This window comes from Podarcis bocagei (assembly GCF_964188305.1).
Source record: "Podarcis bocagei genome assembly, chromosome: 3".
Lineage (NCBI taxonomy): Eukaryota > Metazoa > Chordata > Lepidosauria > Squamata > Lacertidae > Podarcis > Podarcis bocagei.
Window position 1 is genome coordinate 69,386,227 of NC_138127.1, and position 21,129 is coordinate 69,407,355.

At 42.9% G+C, this 21,129-nt stretch overlaps 2 protein-coding genes across 9 annotated transcripts in view; both read left to right on the forward strand.

The window, feature by feature from the left end:
* The first annotated feature begins 404 nt into the window (after window positions 1-404).
* YIPF4 (Yip1 domain family member 4) lies at window positions 405-9,030 on the forward strand. Of its 2 annotated transcripts, XM_081188150.1 has the most exons (6): window positions 412-685; window positions 1,644-1,806; window positions 3,381-3,552; window positions 5,521-5,598; window positions 6,149-6,262; window positions 7,458-9,030. In XM_081188150.1, exons 1-6 carry the CDS (start codon window positions 580-582, stop codon window positions 7,593-7,595), a joined length of 771 nt encoding a protein of 256 aa, XP_081044276.1. In that variant the 5' UTR covers window positions 412-579; the 3' UTR covers window positions 7,596-9,030. The 2 variants fall into 2 exon arrangements, with proteins under 2 accessions (XP_081044277.1, XP_081044276.1); XM_081188151.1 differs by lacking the exon at window positions 6,149-6,262 and having other exon boundaries at window positions 405-685.
* Window positions 9,031-12,767: 3,737 nt separating this feature from the next.
* BIRC6 (baculoviral IAP repeat containing 6) overlaps window positions 12,768-21,129 on the forward strand; it is a 142,629-nt gene continuing 134,267 nt past the window's right edge. For all 7 annotated transcript variants that reach the window (XM_081187982.1, XM_081187984.1, XM_081187988.1 and 4 more), the window contains exon 1: window positions 12,768-13,639. In XM_081187982.1, coding sequence (XP_081044108.1) covers window positions 13,393-13,639 — 247 coding nt within the window. In that variant the 5' untranslated portion in view covers window positions 12,768-13,392. The remainder of the gene's footprint in view (window positions 13,640-21,129) is intronic.

The following is a 21,129-nucleotide window of genomic DNA, read 5'->3' on the forward strand; positions in this document are numbered from 1 at the left end:
AGGGCAATCCCCAGAAACCCTGGAGAGCAGCTGCCAGTCAGTGCGCCGTAGACCCCACTGAGCTAGCTGGGCTGGTCTGACTTTGCGTCAGGCGATTTCCAATGCAAGGCGTGGGCGTGGCCAATGACGCGCGAGTTGCAGGGCTATAGGGGCGGAAGCCCGAGGAAGGCGGAGTTAGGCCTCCCGTGGCCGGATGCGCTCGCATCCTCCCCTCCCTCTTCGCAATCGTCCACATCGAATCTATTTCCCCCTTCCTCATCGCGAGCTCCCATTCAGCCAATCACTGGGCTCGGTGGCCCCGCGCACCAATGAGATTTGCCGCAGAGGTGGGCGAGGCGACGGCAACGAGGAAGCGCTTTTCATCCCGGCCAATCGGAGAGGGCCTTACTGAGGCCCACTCGGAAGGGCGGCCTCACTGTTGTTTTGTCCCTCAGTCAGGAAGAGGCGGAGGAGGCTGCGGTGGCAGCAGCAGCAGCAGCTTTGGCTCGGCTCTGCTTCTCCGGGTTGCTGCCGACGGGCTTCCCGGTGGTGTCGCTCGCTCGACGGGCCCGGCTTTCGAGGCTTTAAGCGGGCGGGGTGATGCAGCCTCCGGGCCCCCAGCAGCCCCCACGGCCCCCGCCGCCTCCGCCCCTTTACGCGCCCAACAACGGGGACTTCACTTTCGTCTCTTCGGCCGACGCCGAAGGTAAGAATTGGGGGGTCTTGCAGTGGGAAGGAAAAGGGCGCCCCTTCCCGGAGCTGCGTCAGGGGCGGCAGCCGCATACCTGGGGCTGCCAGGCTGAATAAGCGGGTGCCGTCGTGCTTCTTTCTGCTGTTTGGGTGTGGGAATGTGATCCAGTGCAAATACTCCGCCTTGTGGCCCCCGTCACAGGGTTTGCGTGGCAAAAGGCACCTGCGTGCAGATGGGGCGTGTTTGACCCGCTTAAAAAAAAAGCAGATGCAGATGGCGAGGGAGCTTTCTAGTGGTGGTGCATGCAAGCTTTTGAATGGCAAATGAATGGAGGGCTAAATAAAATAGGTATGTGAGATCGACAGGCCACCCTCATCTTCCAGGCTTCTTCCTTTTACCTGCTTTGGGTAGCCTCACCCTGCACACAGGATTGTCTGGAGGGGGCAAATCGTGGCATGGAAACTTGTGCTTTGGGAATGACCAGCTTTGTGCTGGGGAGAAATGGATTAGGTGTGTGTGGACGACTATATTGCAGCACATTTCACACATCCTGTCTTTTCTGAGAAGGCCGACTTCTGTATTTACAAGAACCACTGTGCTATTTAGACAGTGGTCTGCCAAGTTCTTTGGTTCCCAGATAGCACTATGAAGCGTATCTGATTTAGCTGCCCACATCAACCTCCTTTGTTGATCGGGATTGTGGCACAGTAGGCAGTACAGTCTTGACAGGGGTCCTTAAGACCAGCAGAAAAAACCAATATGCAGTGCGTTAGCCAATGTGCCACTTTGTTGGCTTGCGGGGAGCAGAGACAAAACGTTAGATCCTGGATAATTCAATGATCTCTTATAATAATCTTTTCTATAATTTTGGTATATTCCACTTTTGTGGAATATATGTATTGAAACTCATGCATAACCACCTATTCTGTATTTTTGGTAGCTTTCTCATAAATGTGTCATTTTCCCTGTCAAGATCTGAGTGGTTCAATAGCCTCTGCAGATGTGAAGCTCAACCTTGGTGGAGGAAATGGGGAATTTATCAAAGAATCTACTGCAACTACATTCCTGAGGCAGAGAGGATATGGCTGGCTTTTGGAAGTAGAAGATGATGACCCTGAAGATAATAAACCTCTTTTGTAAGTAACATTACTCCGAGAGTCTTAGTGTAATTTTGTATTTGAAGCGGTTACTTGCTTTAGGTCAGTATTGTGTGTGAATGGTGAACAAGGGTGCAATAGGAAAATCATTAACTCTTCATTAACTACAGACCCTTGAATAAAGTGTAGACACAGATTATTTGTGTCTCATTCAAGAGATTTTTTTTTGCATTATAAGTAAAGGTTAGAATTCAAGACAATTCATCACTGTTCATAGTGGACACATTCTCCCATTACACTAAACTGTAGTTTACTGTGATATGCATGAGCAGGAACAAGCAGCTTCTGCACTCCCCTATCCTCTTCTTCTTGGCTGGGAAAAGGACTTCAGAAGTTCTTGCTTTTCCATAACTGATTTGCCATGTTCTGTGAGGAAGAAATTGTGCCTAACTCTAATCTGCCTTAATTTCAAAGAAGCCAACTTCAAAATGTAGCTGAAGGTGGCTTGTTAAATCTAACCATAATTTTACACTTTTGCCTCTGTCTTAATGAAAGCAACTCTGCTTTTTGTTAGCACCATGGTTGTGGGCTGTTTGTTTGTTGCCTTGCCTCCTTAGGTTTCCTGCGAAGGAGTCTTCTTTCCTGAGGGCTAAGAGCAGAGTAAGGTGTCAATAGGTTCTTTCCTGAGATTGATGATGATAAAGGGCAGACTAAAAATGTATTAGAAAGTAATAACTATGGGGCAAATCTAGCTGTCAGGAATGTAGGATAAGCCTTGTTACTATTTGTCTTGCTGTTACAGAAAAGTGGCATTGCTTCCATTCGTTCAGTGATAGCTGAGGTTGACATGGGCAGAGAGCAATTTCTTTTTACTTTGCATGTTGTGATTTATATGTTTTCATTTCAGAAGCTGGCTAGAATGCACATATATAAAAATATTCATCGTATATATAATTAAATGCAAAACATAATGCAGTTATAATACAACATCTTACTAAACCTAAACCAGGGGTCTGCAACCCGCGGCTCCGGAGCCGCATGTGGCTCTTTTACACCTTTGCCGCGGCTCCGGAGCAAATACTAGCGAGGGGAGGAGGCGCATTGTGCGCCCCGACACTCCCCACTGTGACGGGCGCTGTACTGGCTGTGACGTCGCATGGGGGCAGTGCGTGCGTTAGTCACACACCGTCCCGACATCACCTTCCCGTCCGCCCGCTCGCTACATTGTAAGGGGCATGTACACTGGTCACTGTTTTGAAGGGGAGTGAAGAACACACACACAAAAAAAGGTAACTTGTTAATTTAACATTTATTTCTATGAGGAGGAGTAATTCTGAGGGGTCAAACGAAGAAATAATTTAAAAAGTGACAAAAAAGTTATTTTTATAATGATGAGTTTTGCGGCTCCCAGCTTTTTTTCCTTCGGAAACGGGTCTAAGTGGCTCTTTTTGTCTTAAAGGTTGCAGACCCCTGACCTAAACCAAAACATATATTCTCAATAGTTTACATGAACATGTATGAATATTCTATAAATCTTTGAGCTACTTTGTTTTCTGGTACTTAAATAATTTCAGAAGTATATTTTGAAAGTTGTATTTTTTATATAACTTTAGGGAGGAGCTAGACATTGATCTAAAGGACATATACTACAAAATCCGATGTGTCTTGATGCCGATGCCTTCTCTTGGATTTAACAGACAAGTAGTAAGAGATAATCCTGACTTCTGGGGCCCTCTAGCAGTTGTCCTGTTCTTCTCAATGATCTCATTATATGGACAATTCAAGGTGTGTAAAGGCCTTTATCTTAAATAACAATAAAGGTAACTGAGATATCACATGGTCTTAGGCAAATGTCCATTGAAAAGCATTTTTCTTGTGTCATGGTTTGAAAGAAATGCACAGTTCTTAGAATCATAGAATGGTGGGCTTGAACCACCAACCTTCTGGTTAACAGCCAGACACACTGACCCATTGTGCCACAGTATCTTTTATACAACTTGACATACAACCAGAGGTAAATTCTTTCTGGAAAAGAATGTTGGAATGCTATTCCTCCCTTGCTCTCCTTCCCCTAGTGGTTCTTTATCTAGCCATGCAGTCATGTGCATGCAACCATAGGGACATCATTGAGGGCAAAAACTCCTGAACACTCAGAATTCTAGCCAATAGATAGAGTCTGATGTGAATGCAATATTCCAGACTGAAGAATTAAGTGATCTTTTGAACACACTAAGAAAAGAAATGAGCAACCCTTATTCACCACCCCTATTTTGGGTGCAATTATTCCAGTGCACAAAGGTGGGGCTTCTCTTTATTTGTAATTTAAAAGCTCTACCAGGAATTGCAGTAGAGCTCTGATGACTATTGCCATCCTTCCTTCACACAGTGCTGCTGAGAGTTACATCAGTGTATTTTCAGAGGCGCTCTTGGGAGGAAGGAAGGAAGGAACAGCAACTGTAACTCTTATGTTTCTGTTGCTACATAGCTCTGGAGTACCAGCACCACCCAATGAAAGCTTATAACATTTAACGCTTTCTAATTTTGAAAAAGATATAAAAGGGAGGGCATGATAAAGGTGTATAAATTGTGTATAGGATTGGAAGAAGAACAGAGAGATAAATTTGTCTCTTTTGATAAGTAGAAACCAGGGCCACCCAATGAAGCTGAATGTTGGAAGCTTCAGGAAATACTGTATTTTTCGCTCTATAGGACGCACCCGACTATAGGACGCATCTTGTTTTAGAGGGGGAGAACAAGAAAAAAACATTCTCCCCCTCTCTGCTCAGCGCCCCCATCAGCGAAGCGGCAGGAGAAACGGAGCCCCTTCCATTTCTCCTCCTGCTTCGCTGAAGGGGCGCTGCACAGGGAGTTCCCGCTGCGCTCCGGAGGCTTCAGGTTCCTTTCACTGAAGCCAGGAGAGTCTTGCTCTCCTGGCTTCAGTGAAGATAACCCGCAGCCTCCGGAACGCAGCGGGAGTTCCTGCTGAGCTCCGGAGGCTTCAGGCGGCTATCCCTGAAGCCTGGAGAGCGAGAGGTGTTGGTGCGCACTGTCCCCTCTTGCTCTCCAGGCTTCAGCGAAAGCAACGCAAAGCCCCCAGAGCGCGGAGGGAGCGCTCCCTCTGCGCTTCCGAGGCTTCGCGTTGCTATCGCTGAAGCCAAGGAGCCTGCATTCACACCATAAGACGCACACATATTTCCCATTAATTTTTGGAGGGAGAAAGGTGAGTCTTATAGAGCAAAAAATACGGTACTTCTCCACACAATGCATAGTTAAACTATGGAATTCACAACCACAAGTTGCAGTGATACTTTAAAAGTGGACTAGACAAACTCACGGAGGAAAAGGCTATCCATGGCCATTAGTCATGATGGCTGTATCCAACCTCCAGTATCAGAGGTGGCATTCCTCCAAATACCAGCTGCTGAGGAACATGAGTGGGGAGAGTTCTGTTGTGGTTATGTATAACATATAGGTTTCCCCTAGACATTTGGTTGGCCACTGTGAGAACAGGTTGGTAGATGAGATGTGAGCTGGGTCTGATCCGGTGGGGTTCATATGTTTAGCTGCAGCTTTTAAACCATAAGACAAATCAGGAACCCCTGATGCCACAGTGGTAAACCTTGCTTCAATGGTTTCAAAAGAGGAGGATACCTACTAATAACTTAAAGAAGTTAGCTGAGCTGTGTTCTTTCAAAATTAGTTGTTATTGATGAAAGAAGAGTATTGACAAGACTCTTTTAAACATTTCTTAAGGTGGTATCATGGATTATAACTATTTGGATATTTGGATCCTTGACAATATTCCTGTTGGCCAGGGTTCTCGGAGGCGAGGTAAGAGCCTTGTGATAGTGGATTTGGTCACTGAATGTCAAACATGAATTACCTCAAAATTGGTTCTAATCATTTGTGTTTTCAGTGTTACATTGCTTAATAATTTCTGATCTGAGACTCATTTAAAAATAGTACTTGGTCACTATTGTTTCCATTTCAACATTAGCACAGCAAGCTAGAATGCAGAATAGAGAAGGGAGTTGATTCTTTCCACTGGGGGCTTAGATCTGACTTTTGGCTGATAAGACCAAGCATACAGGGTGGCAAAAGGGATTGATTGAAGATTTATGAGGTGGAATAACAGTGCAGATAATGTGATAGGTCAGAAAAGGACTGGATTAAGGATGGAGAAAGTGTTGGGAATAAAAGCAACACCTGGAGGGCCAGAGTTCCTCATCTCTAGACTAGCTGAAGAAGAGGGTTTGGGGGAGTTTCCATATAACAAAATGTTGACCTCTTGGGCTCAGGTTGAGCAGTCATCTGAATCTCTTGTTGAAGCTGATATATTACTGGAAGGAAGTTGGTAACTTCGTTTATTTCAAATTTGCAGGTTGCATATGGCCAAGTTCTCGGCGTGATTGGATATTCTTTACTTCCTCTTATTGTAATAGTACCTGTACTTCTGGTGGTTGGATCATTTGATGTTGTTTCTACTCTAATAAAAGTAAGTTCACTATTTTGTTTGGCAGAATGGCAAAGCTGACTGAAAAATATGCCAGTTCATTTTTCTACAGTTTATAAGCAATAAATATGAATACTCAGCTAGTCCATATCAGTAAAACACTGTTTGAAATCCTTTATGGCAGATGGGCAACAGATTAGAGTGCTTAAGTTTTATAGATAAGCTGCCCATGAGTATTGGAGTTCAGGTTTTGTTCTGTTCATATTTTGTTACCTTATAATAGTATATGCAGAACGGATTCTGAATTTTGTTGGTCTGTTACCCTATAGCATGCCCGTTCAACTCCTAAGAGACTGCGATTTACTCCCAGTATAAAAAAACTGGCAGTGGTCTACCCATTGCCATTGAGGATTGACCAGAGATGTTGAGCTTTTTGGGAGGGCATTCACCACAGTTGATAAGCTTTTTTCAGGGGGAATGACATAAATTGCTCACCTCAAACTCCCCTGCGAACAAACACACACACCGCTAAATCTTTGTATTCCCCATCGCCAAGCTAAAAACCAAAGACCACCCACTTGACGCTATGGAGGGAGGGGCGACGGGTGGAGACATTCATTCTGCAGTTTTTTTAATCCCGCGCTCAATAATGATCTCACAATCGACAAGGAACACCAGGGGATCTACCTGTCAATTGCGGTCAACCGGTTGAACATGTCTGCAATTCAAAAACTCTGTGATTTGTCTTGCATATTTTGCCATTTATGTGGCTTGTAAATTGCCTTCAGTACAGTAATGTGGAAGGACAATATTAAAAAATTTAAATATTAGAGGAACTTGATTTACAATATTGCTTCCATCCACAGGATGGCACCATTCCAGTGAGCAATTATTTCATCTGATGTAGAAGATCACATGACACTGCAACATTCACATTAGCTGTGGAAGCTCACAAATTTTCTAACGCTGCTTTCTTAATTGAATGGGACAGCTGGCTGAAGCACCCATGTGAACTGATCTGTCATTTCAGTCACTAAAAGGCAACAAGAAAAACAACAACTTGGAATGCCTTTGTGAATAGTTTCTTGGCTCCACTGATTTTCAATAGGCCCTGATTTTTAAGTCCTGTGCTTGGTCACAACTGGTTCTGCTTGTTCTAGATATAAATATTGCTTCTGGGGGAGTTTGAGGGGGGGTTTCATGCTATGTTAACATTTCATTTTCTTGTTTTTCTCAGCTTTTTGGAGTATTTTGGGCTGCATACAGTGCTGCTTCGTTATTAGTTGGAGAAGAATTTAAGACCAAGAAGCCCCTCCTAATCTACCCCATCTTCTTATTGTACATCTATTTTTTGTCCTTATATACTGGGGTGTGACCTGTAGTGTTGGCTTTGGACAGGAACAATGTCTTAGCTTGCCATGAGGACTGATGAAATGTTGCCTGATTGAAAATACAAATGACTGTGTCATATCTGGCTGTCAAGGTTTTAGTGGTAATCCAACTATATCTGTATATTATTTAAGCAGTTTTAGTTACATTAGAGATTTATAATAGAGTTTTAGGTTGAAGACTTATAAGATTTTTATTGAACAAGGTAAGAACATTGTGTTTATAGCCTGAAATTTCAGAATAAAAGTTTGTTACTTGTGCCAAATGCACAAGGACCATATGATTAGTACATTAAATTGAAGTGGAATTCTGATTACTGTTAATAGTTCATTTATTACTTTCAACACAGCATATTCTGTAGATATATTTATGAATCGGTCCCGATTGTTCAGACTAGCCTGTAACCAAGACATAACCCTTAATGTGGTGCCTTGCACACTCTTGATTTGGCCATTACAAATTCTGACTCTTAAAAGTGTTTTATGTGCATCCGTATGTAGGTTTAGGTTATTTCCTTGTTGAAGCAGGATTATAGATGCATAACAATTTGAGCATCCAAATGTTTGAATTAGTCACTGTTTTTTGATAAAATTGTATGTATGCCATAGAACATTTTTACAGTGTTGATTTGGAAATCTTTATGATAGTGGTGATAAATGGGGAGAAAGGTTTAAATAAATCTTACAGTTCTGAACCAAATCTTATAATGGAATAAACAGTGCTTCTCCAAAACTGTACTTGTTTTTATAACACCTTGTTTTGCTGTTTTGACCTATTACTGTTCAGAGTGGGGTAATGTACTACTTTTATGGTAAAATGGCACTCCTTAATATGAGATGATACCTGATGAAGAATGGCAGCAGTTAGACTTTGATTAGCAACAGAATTAAACTTGTGTTGTGATGACCAGGATAATTTTTGACGTGGCTTAAGAATATTATGGAAATGGCTGTTTAATATTGGCCCAAGATTAACTTTTCCCCACCAATAAAACTTGAAATTATAGTCTTAACTACAAGGACTTACTTAATATGATTTAGCATTTCCAAAGTACACCCTTGGTCCATGCCACCTATGGAGCTCTGTGCCCATAAGCAGACTAATTATGTGTATCACCTGCTGGATTGGGAACCCCAGGCACTATTCAGATGGACATCTGAATAGGGATGCTTTTAGCACATGTATGCCTTTGAATCAGATTCAGCTTTGGATACATATCCCCACCCACATTCTTACATAAGCAGTCATGTGCTAGTAGGTGATGTTGGTTGTTACTCATACTTGGAGTAGCCCGATTGAAATCAATGGATATTGAATCCATTGGTTTCAATAGATCTGCTCTGTGTTACTTGGTTGGACATTGCCCAGTGTCTTCTTCCCCTTTTTAAAAGAAATGAGCTAGATCAGAGCTCTTGACAATTGGGATTAAAAAATGAACCTTGCGACACTGCTAGTATATTACCAAATTGTTTTCTTGGTTAGAAAAATGACAAAAAAGGAGCTAATTTAGCAGCCGATCAGCCTAAAATTTCTTTAAACTGGGTTCAGTTTTAAGTAACTCTTGAAGTATTTATTCTGTTTAAATCAAATTTAAACAAATTAAACAACTGAGCAGTGCTTTTTATGATTGCAAGTTTCTAGTCTGAATCTTGCACTAAACCATGGCTTATTGAGCCATGACAGCGTGTTATGTGTGAATTGTGTCTAGCAGCTTAACAATGGCTTTTAATGGCTTTTTGTTGGCTTACAAACCTTGCTTTCTTTTAAACATGGATTGGCTTGGTTAAGAACAAGGCCAAGAACAGCTGGAAAATAAATGGAGAAACAATCCATAGTTTGATCATCTTTAGGAAAAATTGTGGTTAACCTCTTTGTTAGGCAAACCATGTGAAGCAAGCCACTATTGTATGAATCACTTTGCCTGTAGGCTGTGTTCATTATTCAACTAGGCCCAAATTATTACTGAAAAAATAACTCCTGGGTTAATTCCTAGTTTGTATGTACTGTGTTAATTATGTCAAGAATGTATTCTATAATGAGTACTTTTATTGAGATGTTGCTAAAGGTTTAGCCCTTAATCTAAAATATTACCTAATTTCAGTAGATCGTAACTTTAGTAGAGTCACTTCCTGTATTAGAATTTTCTATGTTTCAATTTTCTCAAGTTGCTCTTGCAACTCACCCCATCAGCAGAACCAAGAACATGGGAAGGCTTTTATGAAAGCTTCATAGGTGCATTCCATGAAGATGTTTATGTAAGAATCCTGGAATGACCCATGTATAAGTGATGCATCTAATTATAAATTTTCTGAAAGTATATGCTAATAGTTCCAATTAGCATATGCTCACCTCAGTAATCCTGTGGTCTTTTTAGAACCATGTATGATTAAATGGCCTAGCGACAATCAATTGGCATTTTTTATGAGAACCATTTATAAAAATGGAAGTACAAAAAATATTGCTGCTGTTTAAAATGTAAATACTAGCACAGCAACTTTTAATAACCATTTTAATTACTAATATTGGAGCCCAAGGACAAGGACTGAAGTTCATTTTTCTAGTTTACAGTACATGGAATATACAGTACAGGGAATATACAGTACAGAACAACAGTATGACACTCTTTGACTAATGGGGAGAGATAAAATGCAATAGCCCAGTCTTTTTTGAACTCACGTAAGAACAGTAATATAGACTTGGTATAATATCTAGCTCCTTAATGCTGTTGTTGCTGTGTTCTTAAACTTGTAGCCTAGAAGACGTAGTGTGATATCCAACTAAGTTAGTAATATCCATCAATTTCAATGGGTCTATTCTAGGTATGGCTAACATTGAATACTGCGCTCAGTTTGGATTAAAGTGTATATTTGTAGTGTGTATTTGGATTTAACATCAGTTTGTATACACATGAGCAGAATTGCATAATGTTTCAAAAGATATTTCACCTCTGCATATGCTATGCAAAGAAATGGTTGGGTTATTTAATGGTTCTAACAGTTTATAACAAATGAACCTTTTTCGTTACATTTGATTACTATTTTTAGGCTAGGCATATATGTAAATACAGTAAATGTATTTTATAAAATTTGGAATTAAACTTGTTTGCACAATATGTATGAAGCTTATTTGTACTCATTAAACCTCCCAACAACAGCATTTCCCCCCTGCTCCAGTCTTCCCAATTCAGTCCTCCAAGATCTCTATACCTATCCTGTTTAAACTTGTGCATTTCTAAAAAGAAAATTATTTTTATAAGACTATGGATAACACAAGCTTTTGTTATACCTGAAAACATGTAACATTTCTGTTTGACATCACCTCGGAACAGTTCTGCCATGAACTTCTTTTCACTGCTGATGGATGTGGGTATTTATCCGTGACTGGAGTTTGATAAAACCTGCTTTGCTTTCATATTAAATATTTTGTCCTTGGGGAAAAAAACAATTCCAGTTTACAAACACAATTCCCCTCATACTTTTAGATACATGGCTGTTTTAAGGTGAAGATGCCGAAACTTTATTTTTGAATTCAGGAAGCTAATTTTTTCATGTGCTATTTTTTCTTTCCTATATACCAGAAAAATCTGATGATTGCTTTTTGGTCTTTTAAAGCATACATTGCTAAAGTTCATAATAATTGGTAGTATCAGCTAAATACAAATTCACAAGCAACTGAAACAAGTCCACTTTTAATTGTACATATCCTGGCATTTTGCTACAGTCTATATTGCAGTCAGGAGCCCTTAGCAATTGTTAGCAGTGTTTTAAGTGTGCCCAGCAGCACAAGAGAAACCCTTTTGCCTTAATACAAAATTAGAGTCCATTTTGTGTTGATGCACTCATCAAAAATATGCTACAGCTGTGCACCAGGGTTCTGTAAAAAATTCTCATATACAGTACTGAGAATGCATATTAGAAAGGTCAAGTGAATATCACTATAGACGACTTCAGAAGCTCAAAACAAGCATTGGGAATACTTCCTTTTGCTACATTATAAAAGGTCGCTCTGACTTGGGTGGTAAGAAAGGAAAGGGGACAACAATTGTACTGTATTGTTCATGTTTTATTAGTAATAAATATATCTAGAAATAGTGGGACGTGGTTGGAAAGGGGTTCCTGAGAGGCAAGACTGGTTGTAACATAAAACTGAAAACTAGGTTGGAGATAAGACTGATTTAATAACTTGTAAACTTCACTATCACGATCAGTGTTTCAGATGAATGAAATAATTAAATTTGTTAACATATTCACCATTGTGTTTGTGTTAAATGTGCATATTTGTTTTCCTTCCTAGAACTTATTTTCTAGGCTTATCCTAATTTTCTGTTCAGCCTTGTAAGAACTAGTGTGGTTTTTTTCACAACCGAATAAGCACAGCAACGCAACATTTACATGGGATTAGGAGAAACAGAGTCTGTATCAGGTTGTTTGAAAATGAAGTACTATATAATTTTGTATTCTGCAATTTGTACAAAATTCAGGATTGCTATTTTATCTACACAGGCAATCAAAATGCATCAAAGCAGATAAATTTCCATTACTGAAGAGAAGAAAAACCAGTGTTTGGAAACATGTTAGGCACAATTCAGCCCGACAGCATGCCATAATAAGTTTAGAAAACAGCTGCAGGCTCAGTCATATGTCACTGTTTATAAATCAAGGGCAAAATTATAGGCCACGTACAAAATTTTGATTTTGAATAGCTAGGCAAACCTCACAGGAAAAACTACAACTTCATGATAACCCAGAAACCAAAAGCCTAAATAAGAATGTGTGGAACATGCTCTAAGCTCAAAAGTAAGACTAGGACTTGCTGTGAATGTTCATAAAACCTCATTTCAGTATTATTTCCCTGCAGTGGAACAGGAAAGGATGAAGCGGTATCTGGAAACAGGTGTGGAAAGGATACCAAAGTAAGTGAGTCCATATTAAACGAGGTGCGGTTTTCTGTTAACTCCCATCCCACCTGGGTTAGGCATTGTGTTCCCGCCACACACAATCCCGTGCCACTTATGAAAATAAAGGAAACCCACGCGGCGAGTGTTTCTGCCCTGGCTTTTTTTGAGACGATCCTCTCTGATGCTCGGCTGCCCTTATAAGTAAGCCAATATTTTATTCCCGGAGGCCACACAAAACGGGGGGGGGGGGTCGTGAAAAGGCAGCACTCAAAACGCAGCTGCCAAGCCCAGCACGAAGAAATGTGTAGAAGTAAAAAATGAATATATCCTGAAGCAGAAACCCGGATATTTCTTCTACGGCAATCTTCCTTTTAATAGAGACCCGCCCTGCTTTGCTTTGCTTTTCTTCCTTTTTTCCCTACAGCAAAACACAAGCGCACCATTTCCTACCACCGCACAAGCAGCTCAGCTACTGTTTATACTCCTGGCCGCGCGGTGCCTGTCGGGAAAGAATGCGTAACAAGACGAAATTGGGGCGGAGTCAACTGAGCCAGTGACGTCGCTCGAGAAGCGTCCCTTTGGCCACTCAGGTGGTGGGTGGGGGTTTTCTTTTTCCTTTCCCCCCCCCTTAATTAACCCCTTCGCTCCAATTCCGGTTCGCGAAGCCGGTTCTCTTTTGTCGGCATTCCGCATCCGGCGTGACAACGTCACTTCCTGCCGGCGCCGACGTTCGGCTCGCTCCCTTTCTCTCTCTCTCTGTCTCTCTTTCCCCCTCTCCCTTTTCCCTCCCCCCCTTCTCCGGACCCGGATGCTGACTGGTGGTGGTGGCGGCGGCTCCTTTCGGGACTGTCACTGAGCGGCTCCGCCGGGCCTCTTGTCCTGCGCGATGGCGGCGGAGGAGGCCGGGGGAGCGTCTTGTTCCTCGGCGCCGGGGCCGGTGTCGACGGGCCCGGGGCCGGGCCTCTGCGAGTGGCTCCTGCTGCGGGACGGCTGCCTGCGTTGCGACGCCGACGGGCTCTGCAGCCTCTGTTACCACCCTGCGCTGAACGCCATCCTGGCCGTGACCGCCCACGGCGCCATCAAAGTCATCGACGGCACCTCAGGGGCGACGCTGCAGGCGTCGGCGCTCAGCGGTGAGGGGGCGAGGAGGCCGGGTCAGGCCTCGAAACCGGGCCCGGCGGCCGGGAGGGGAGGGGGGAGGGTGAAGGAGAGGGAAGCCGGGTGGGGGGGCGGCGGCGGGAGGAGACGCCGCTGAGGCGCCCATGTCCCCCCCCCTCTCCTGGCTGGGTTGCCAATGTGGCGGTTGGGCTCTTGGGCCTGGAAGTCCCTTTCCTCAGCTGACATAGCGCGAAGGTGAGCCGGCGTCTTTGTGCCCACCCTTCCGTTCTCCTTCCCTACTTTCGAGGAAGTCGGAAGAGGGACGAGGAGCCGGCCGGGGCTGTTAAAGCGAGTGGGTGGGAAGGGAGGGAGGTCGGTGGCTTTGGGAGTCCGAAGTTGCCTGTCGTCATCCGGGCCTTCCCAAAGGGTTTCCTTTCTCTTTTAAGCGCTTTCTCTTTTCCTCCCCCTGTAAATCTCTCGCTTTAAAATCTCGGTTATTCCCGCTCTTGCTTCCCAGGCAAGTCTCTAAAGACAGAGCCTGTACATACGGGGTTGGGGTGGGGAGCAGGGTTTTTCTCTTTACAAAAAGGTGGAAGCTTAAAGCTCTTTTCTGTAGGAAATAGAAGATCATTGCTTGTGACACACATGCATGTGTTTGGCTGCCTTTGTATGTGTTAGCCAGCCAGGATTGGCTGTGGTTTCTCTGTGTTGTGTTTCTGTGCATGGCAAAATGGATGTGGTAATCTGCGTTCGGATTGTACTCAGTTAAGGATACCAAAAGCACTTCCATTTAGGATCTCGTGTAGGAATTAAATCAGGTTTATTTCTTGGATACATTGACTTAGAAATACCAAGTTTTAAAATAAAGATAGTAGTATGGAAAAACTACTCTTCTGCTTCTGATATATTATGGCTTATGGTGTTATAGCTAAATCAATCTTTTGACGTTTTGAACATTCTTTGTTGATGAAAACTGTTGTACAGAAACATGTTATTGGTATTTTAAAGATATTCGTCTTAAGCCCTTTGACATTTTTATTTCATATAATCTAAATAATGTAAATATATAGAAAATAAAATAGCATGTGTTACTGAAGAAGGGATGAAAATATAAGATTTGTATATTTGTGCACCACACTTTGTGTTTTGTGTATTATTATTGATTTAATTTATATACCGCCCTATACACGGGGGTATCAGGACGGTTCACATAAGGTTTGGGTTGTTCGATTTCATGCAAAATAGGAGAAAACCAAAGATACCTAGGATAGTACTGAAAATTATCCGGAACAAGAGTGCGTACATAGAAGAATATTTTAGAATACAAGAAGGTTAAATGATACTGTCTATAAAAAGCCGCTATGGTCTTGTAGCTAATGTTGAACTGCTCAAATCCTTGCTCAGCTGTGCAATCCTAGACCACTATAGCCAGCGCACTGATTTTCTTTTTCCTCTACTGATATTCACATAGAAGTTTTCCTAACCAACCGTAGATTGCCCACTGTGCACGCTGGATATTTGTCTGTACTTTATGCTTCATCCAGAGTTTCTGATCTGTGAACAGAAGGACTTCCGTTAGGAAAAGAGTTTCCGATATAGTGAGGGCTTCCGCTGGAGGAAGATGGATGGAGAGATAACTTGAGCTGCTTTCCCCTTTCCTACTACAGCCCTCAATACCACTTCCCATGCTGTTTTGTTTAGTCCCTCAACTCTCTGGAACAGATATTTGAGTGTTAGGTGGCAGTGGTGGGTTGGGGTGAGAAATTCCAACCTGGGTATTTGTGGTTGTGGTCAGCCAGGCCCCTGGGTCAGTGGTTGCTGTTGCTGAATGCCAGGTCCATTCTAGTAAGCCCTCCCTCATTTTTGATCTGATTATGGCTGAGGAGGCCAGTATGGTCTGTATCACTGAGACCTGAGTTGGTGAGCAGGGTAAAGTTGTTCTCACACACCTGTGCCCAACTTGGTACTCGGTGCAGCATCAGGGCAGACTTGTGGGTCAGGGAGGGGGAGTTGCTGTAGTCTGTAGGAAAACTGGTCAAATGCAATTGCACTGGTAAGGGCTCATCATTGAGCCTAACTAGTGCATTGAAGCAAAGACGGGATACTTTGCAGCCTCCATTGCATCCTCATTGTGTCGTCTGGCAGAGCTTTTCTGGGTAGTGCAGGGCCTCTACAGTCTGGCCTGAAGGAGGTGGCAGAATCAATGGTAGCTTGCGGTGACTTGTTTGCAAAGCTTTTTGAGGATAAAGTCACTTGCATCTACCAGGATCTTGACATCACTGTTACAGCAGATGACCCCAAGGGCTGTTCACATCACTATCTAGTTCTGTGGGATGAGTTTCAGTTAGGTAAGGCTCAAGGATGTGAACAAGGTGCTTGGATTGCTAAGGGCAACCATTTCCCCTCTGTTCCTTTTCCCCTCTTGGCTGATGAAAACTAGCTGGGGTGGGGGGGCGGGACAGCTGCCTAGGCCAGGGAGGTTATTGATGCCTCTCTGTGAGATGGGGTGGTCCCTGCTTGCTTGAAAGAGGCAATGGTAAAACCACTCCTCATGAAACGCTCCCTGGATTAGGCAAACCTAAGTGACTACCAGCCAGTTGCCAGTCTCTTCTTCTTGGGCAAGGTTCTTGCAGACGGTCATGGATGTAATGCAGGTGCTCTTGGAGGAAATGGAGTTTCTTGATCTTTTTAAATCAGGGTTTTAGCCTGGTTTTGGCACAGAAACTGCTTGGGTCACCCTGCACAACTGCCTCTGTTGGGAGAGAGACGGGAAAAATGTGTCACTGTTAATTCTCCTCAACCACTCAGTGGCTTTCAATGCCATGACCATGGTATTCTTCTGTTGTGACTGTCCAAATGGGGTGGGTGACAATGCTTTGTAGTGATTCCAGTCCTACTTGGATGGACATTTCCAGAGGGTAATGCTTAGGGCAGGCATCTTCAAACTACGGTCTGGGGGCCGGATCCAGCCCACCAGACTCGTTAATCTGGCCCATGGACCCTGCCACCTGCTTGGTCAGTCCCTGCGCAAGGGGACTGACTTCTGCGACGTTGCCGCTGCTTCAGATTGGCTGCAGAAAGCTCCTGCAGCCAATCCCAGTCCCCGCGCTGCGCTTAGGCAAACTCCTTTCCCTCCGACCTGCACATATCACAAAGCGGAGCTGCAGCTGCTGCCGAAAGTCTGGTGCTAACCAGCGAGCTCTTCCAGATCCCTGCAAATAAACAAATTCAACAGGGGGAACAGGAGAAGGAGCCTTCAATCCTCTTCCTCCTCCTCGCTCTGCTCCCTTGCTTCTCTGCTCCTCTGGCTGCCCTGTGGGGAACCTGCGGTAAGTGTAACTCTAGCAGTCAAATCCTCAGGGCGGTGGTGCTGCTTCCGCAGCTTCACCCTCCTCGCCCACCCAGGCACTTGCAGCCCCTCTGCCCGGGCCGATCCCTTCGTCCCCGCTCCTCCCTCTCCCCACACGGCGCTACTGCTCTGAGGGGCAAAAATGCTCCCCGGGCTGGAGTTATCCTGCCAATGTCTCCCGGCGTTTACATGCGGACACCCTATCAGGGCTTTCAAATGAGCCGGGGCATTTGACTTGGGGCCACCCTTGGAAAAGAGAGAGAGAGTGATCCAGGCTGGGAAAGCTGGGTCAGTAACTTTGCCTCCCCTCGCTGTGTGCTGATTGGCAGAGGGAGAAGTTTTGCTTGGAGAGTCGCAGGGCGACGTCCCTGGTCTTTGTGTGGGTGTTTTGTGCCCCCCCTTCCCACCCATGTGATTTACATGCTCTGAAAGTCGGGATCTGGTTTTATATTTAAATTTTAAAAAAAACTACAGTCCAGCCCTTGACGGTGTCTGAGGGACAGTGAACCGGCCCCCTGTTAAAAAAATTTGGGAACCCCTGACTTAGGGAGTGTTCTTCGGCCCTGTGGAACCTTCAATGTGTGGTTTCTTAGGGTTCAATTTTATCCCCGGTGCTGTTTGGCATCTACATGTGTTCAACTTCTGATTTTGAATTTTTATGTTCTGAACCACCCTGTGACCTTCGGATGAACCAATTTGGATGTATACAAATAATAATAATAATAATCACCAAAAATCAGTAGCGGAAATGGCTAATTCTCCTGCAGGCAAGCTTGGGTTCAGCTCTTTTTGAGCAGAATTACTGGCTAAATGTTAGTATGAAATCAGTACTTAAAATTAAAACAAATCTTGAGTTTATCTTTATTCATCAGAAAAGATGAAAAGTTGACCTGATGAGCAAATTAGCTTGGTTAAGCTCCTTCTGTAGAGTGGGGTGTAGCAAGGCAGATGAGAGGGTTGTGTGATAGCTCACTTATTTTTGTTTGTGACCTTTGAAATCACCTGCCACATTTCTTTATAAAAGCATAGATGTGTACATATTCAGCCTGTGAAATTGCCCGGCTTTTCAAAGTATATTTAGAAGATGATTGGCAAGTACTAAAAATAAATTCTGGAATAAAAATGGGGAACCAGTACTGACAACAACTGCAAAAGTCAAGAAGCTTCATATCTAAACAAGTCTTCAATTCTTATTGAAGATCTACTTCCTTAAAATAGTTTACATCATAAATGTAGTGTAGCTTTTTACTTGAATTTGTTGTGACATCTGATCTCTTTGCAATAGGAATTAAAATCCATAAGGTAGTTAAAGTCAAGTAGAGGTATGGATTTTAGTTAATGTGTAAAGAATATGAAAGTACTTAAAACATGTCATTTGAGGATCTCATCAACATTCTTTGTGCATGGGAATGCCTTTCTGTTCTTAAAGTACGACTATTTAGGATTAATTTTGTCCTAAACTTTATATACAGGTCATGGTCATGAGTCACATGTCCCTGACAGTCGGTTCTTCACCATACATTAACATTTGGCCTGCATTTGAGTCTATCTTCAGGATTGCCCTTTACACTGGTGTACTGGTCCCATTGACTTCTGTGGAACTTCAGCAGTGTAAGCGGTTATATTCCTAAGTATAATTTTAGTTCTTTTGCATTCATATGTATTCAGTCATATGTGTTTTAAGAGAGTGTTTCTTCAATTTTTAAGTAGTGTTGTTAATAATACAATAATATAACAAAAATAAGGTAGTCTTGAGTTCTGTTTTCTCATATCAGTAGTAATTTATTAACTTCCAGAATTCATCCAGTCTAATCTGGGGATTGTGATGTAGTTGGACAGATGTGATTTGATGTAGGCTTTCAGACTGTTGATGTTAGGAAGGGGCTTCACCTGAGGAAAATAGTATTTTTGGTTCACTTCTAAGAAAAGCTTAGATGGAAAAGGGTTATTACCATTCCTTCTTTTGGCTGAACACTTTTACTATTTTCTTTTTTGTAGATGAGCTTGACCTTGTAAGCAACACCCTTATACCTATCGAGTAAAGATGTTGACTTTGAGTTTCAGGTGAACTTTATATGCTTTCCAGGAATAATAATTCTGTCTAGGAATAATTGCAACTACAACCCATCTTAAGGAGTGGTCTTTATACATACTTGAGCTGAATTTGATCATTCTGTCTTGTTTAATCAGCGTTTGCCAACCTGGTACCCTTCAGATATTTTGGACTACAACAATTCCAGTGAGCAATCAGCTAACAGGGGCTGATTGGAGTTGTAGCCCAAAACATATGGAGGAGCACCAGGTTCATGAAGGCTGCTGTGCGACTTTGTGTTAGTCCTGTCATGCCAAGTATTTACAGTGGTGGCCAAATTTTGCCTTCAGGCATGCAAGCCTAATTCATGTGCATTTAAAGCCAGATTGCCTGTGCTCTTTTCTGAACACAGAATTAGCAGTGTGATGATGTCCTTCATTTGTTTTGCTGTTGATGGTTTGGAGAAATCTATGCATGTTCCTCAGTATTTGACACAACCAAGAAGAATTGTTTCTGGTCACTCATTATGATACAAATAGGAGGTTTTAATGTTATCATGTAGCAAATATCACTTACATGAAACACTAACGTGTGTAGACATTGCTGCACATAAACCCTTTTGAAAGGAATTATTTTTCATTCAATGCTGGTAATTGTACAGTCTGATAGAAATTTGCAGTGAAGCGTAGCATGCTGATAGTATTGAGCTTTATAAGTGTTAATGGATCCAGGAGCAATGGTTTCAGTGCTCACAGCCATCCCATTGTGCCAGTTGTGGAAAAGTAAGCTGAAACTAAATGTAGGTAAGATGGGAATAATATTTAGTGGGGATTTGGAAGCTTTCTTTGAGGGGTGAGTTTGTCATATTTGGAGTTGTTTGTTGGATCTGGTCCATAACTTGGAGTGCTTCTGAACCATCATCATTTATGGAATAAGGGGACAGCCGTTGTTTGAGCACCTTTTATCTCTTATAATTTTTATGCTGGCTGGGCCACCCTAGAAAACATTGGCTTGCCATTTTTCATGTTTTTGTAATCGAGGGATCGGCTGTTGCAATGCACTGTGCAAGGGGCATTCCCATTCAAAATGTCCAGAAGCTTCAGCTGGTAAGATGTCACAGCCTGCTTTTTGAGAATCATAGAATCATGGAATTGTAGAGTTGGAAGGGACTCCAAGAGTCATCTAGTCAACTAAAGCTTTCATGACAGATGGCCGTCCAACCTCTGCATAAAAACCTCCAGTGAAGGAACACTCCCAATCTCCCATTGTTGGGTTCTGATTATTCTGTATCGTATTCTGATTATTCTGTGGCAAAGACTCTCCTCCTTCAAGAGAGGGGAGTGGTTGTGGGAGGGATCCGATCCAAGCCTCAAGCAGGGGGCATTAGCCCCCTGCTGCCCACTCACCTGGCTGGCGCACTACGCCCACGGGCAGGCGGCCAATCAGGCGGCTAGAAGGGGGCGTGGATATCTGTATCGTATTCTGATTATTCTGTGGCAACTGTGAGCCCATCAACCATCCTCCACATACAGTTTGAAGTTTTAGTTTTAACCAGTGAATCCCAGTTTGGGTCCAGCATCCTAATGAACATGGCTTATCATGTGATTCCCCCCCCCTTGCAGTGCAACTGTCAGCATCGATTAGTGGGGGAGGGGGCCAGGAGATGGGCAGCAGTTTCATAATGTACACTCCCTTCCCCTACCTGATTTTCACTGGATAGAGCTGAGAATTGCTGAGCTCTTTAGTACTTTGACTAGATAATGGGGTGTTCCAAAGATCCTGGAGGGTTGTGGAACTTGATACAGATGAAGATGTGTTCCATAAATCTTTGTAAGATTTTTGTGTCCAATTTGTGAAATTTAATTTGAAGGATGAATAAGATAAAGTAGCAATATGATTAAGTTTTGAGGCTGCTGGAAACTTTAAAACACAGTCGTTGTGGAATTATAAGTAGCGCAGGCAGAAAGTGTTTGTGGACTAATAGCAAAACTTCTTTAAGGTGTTTGGGGCTGCATATGTATTATATAGCACAAAGTGGTGTTCTCAAATGGTGAGCCTGGTGCACTTGTGAAAAAAGTTGGTTGTTGTTCGAAGATCCAAAATCTTCTGTTGGTGCGAAGAATACAACATCATAGAGTCACGCA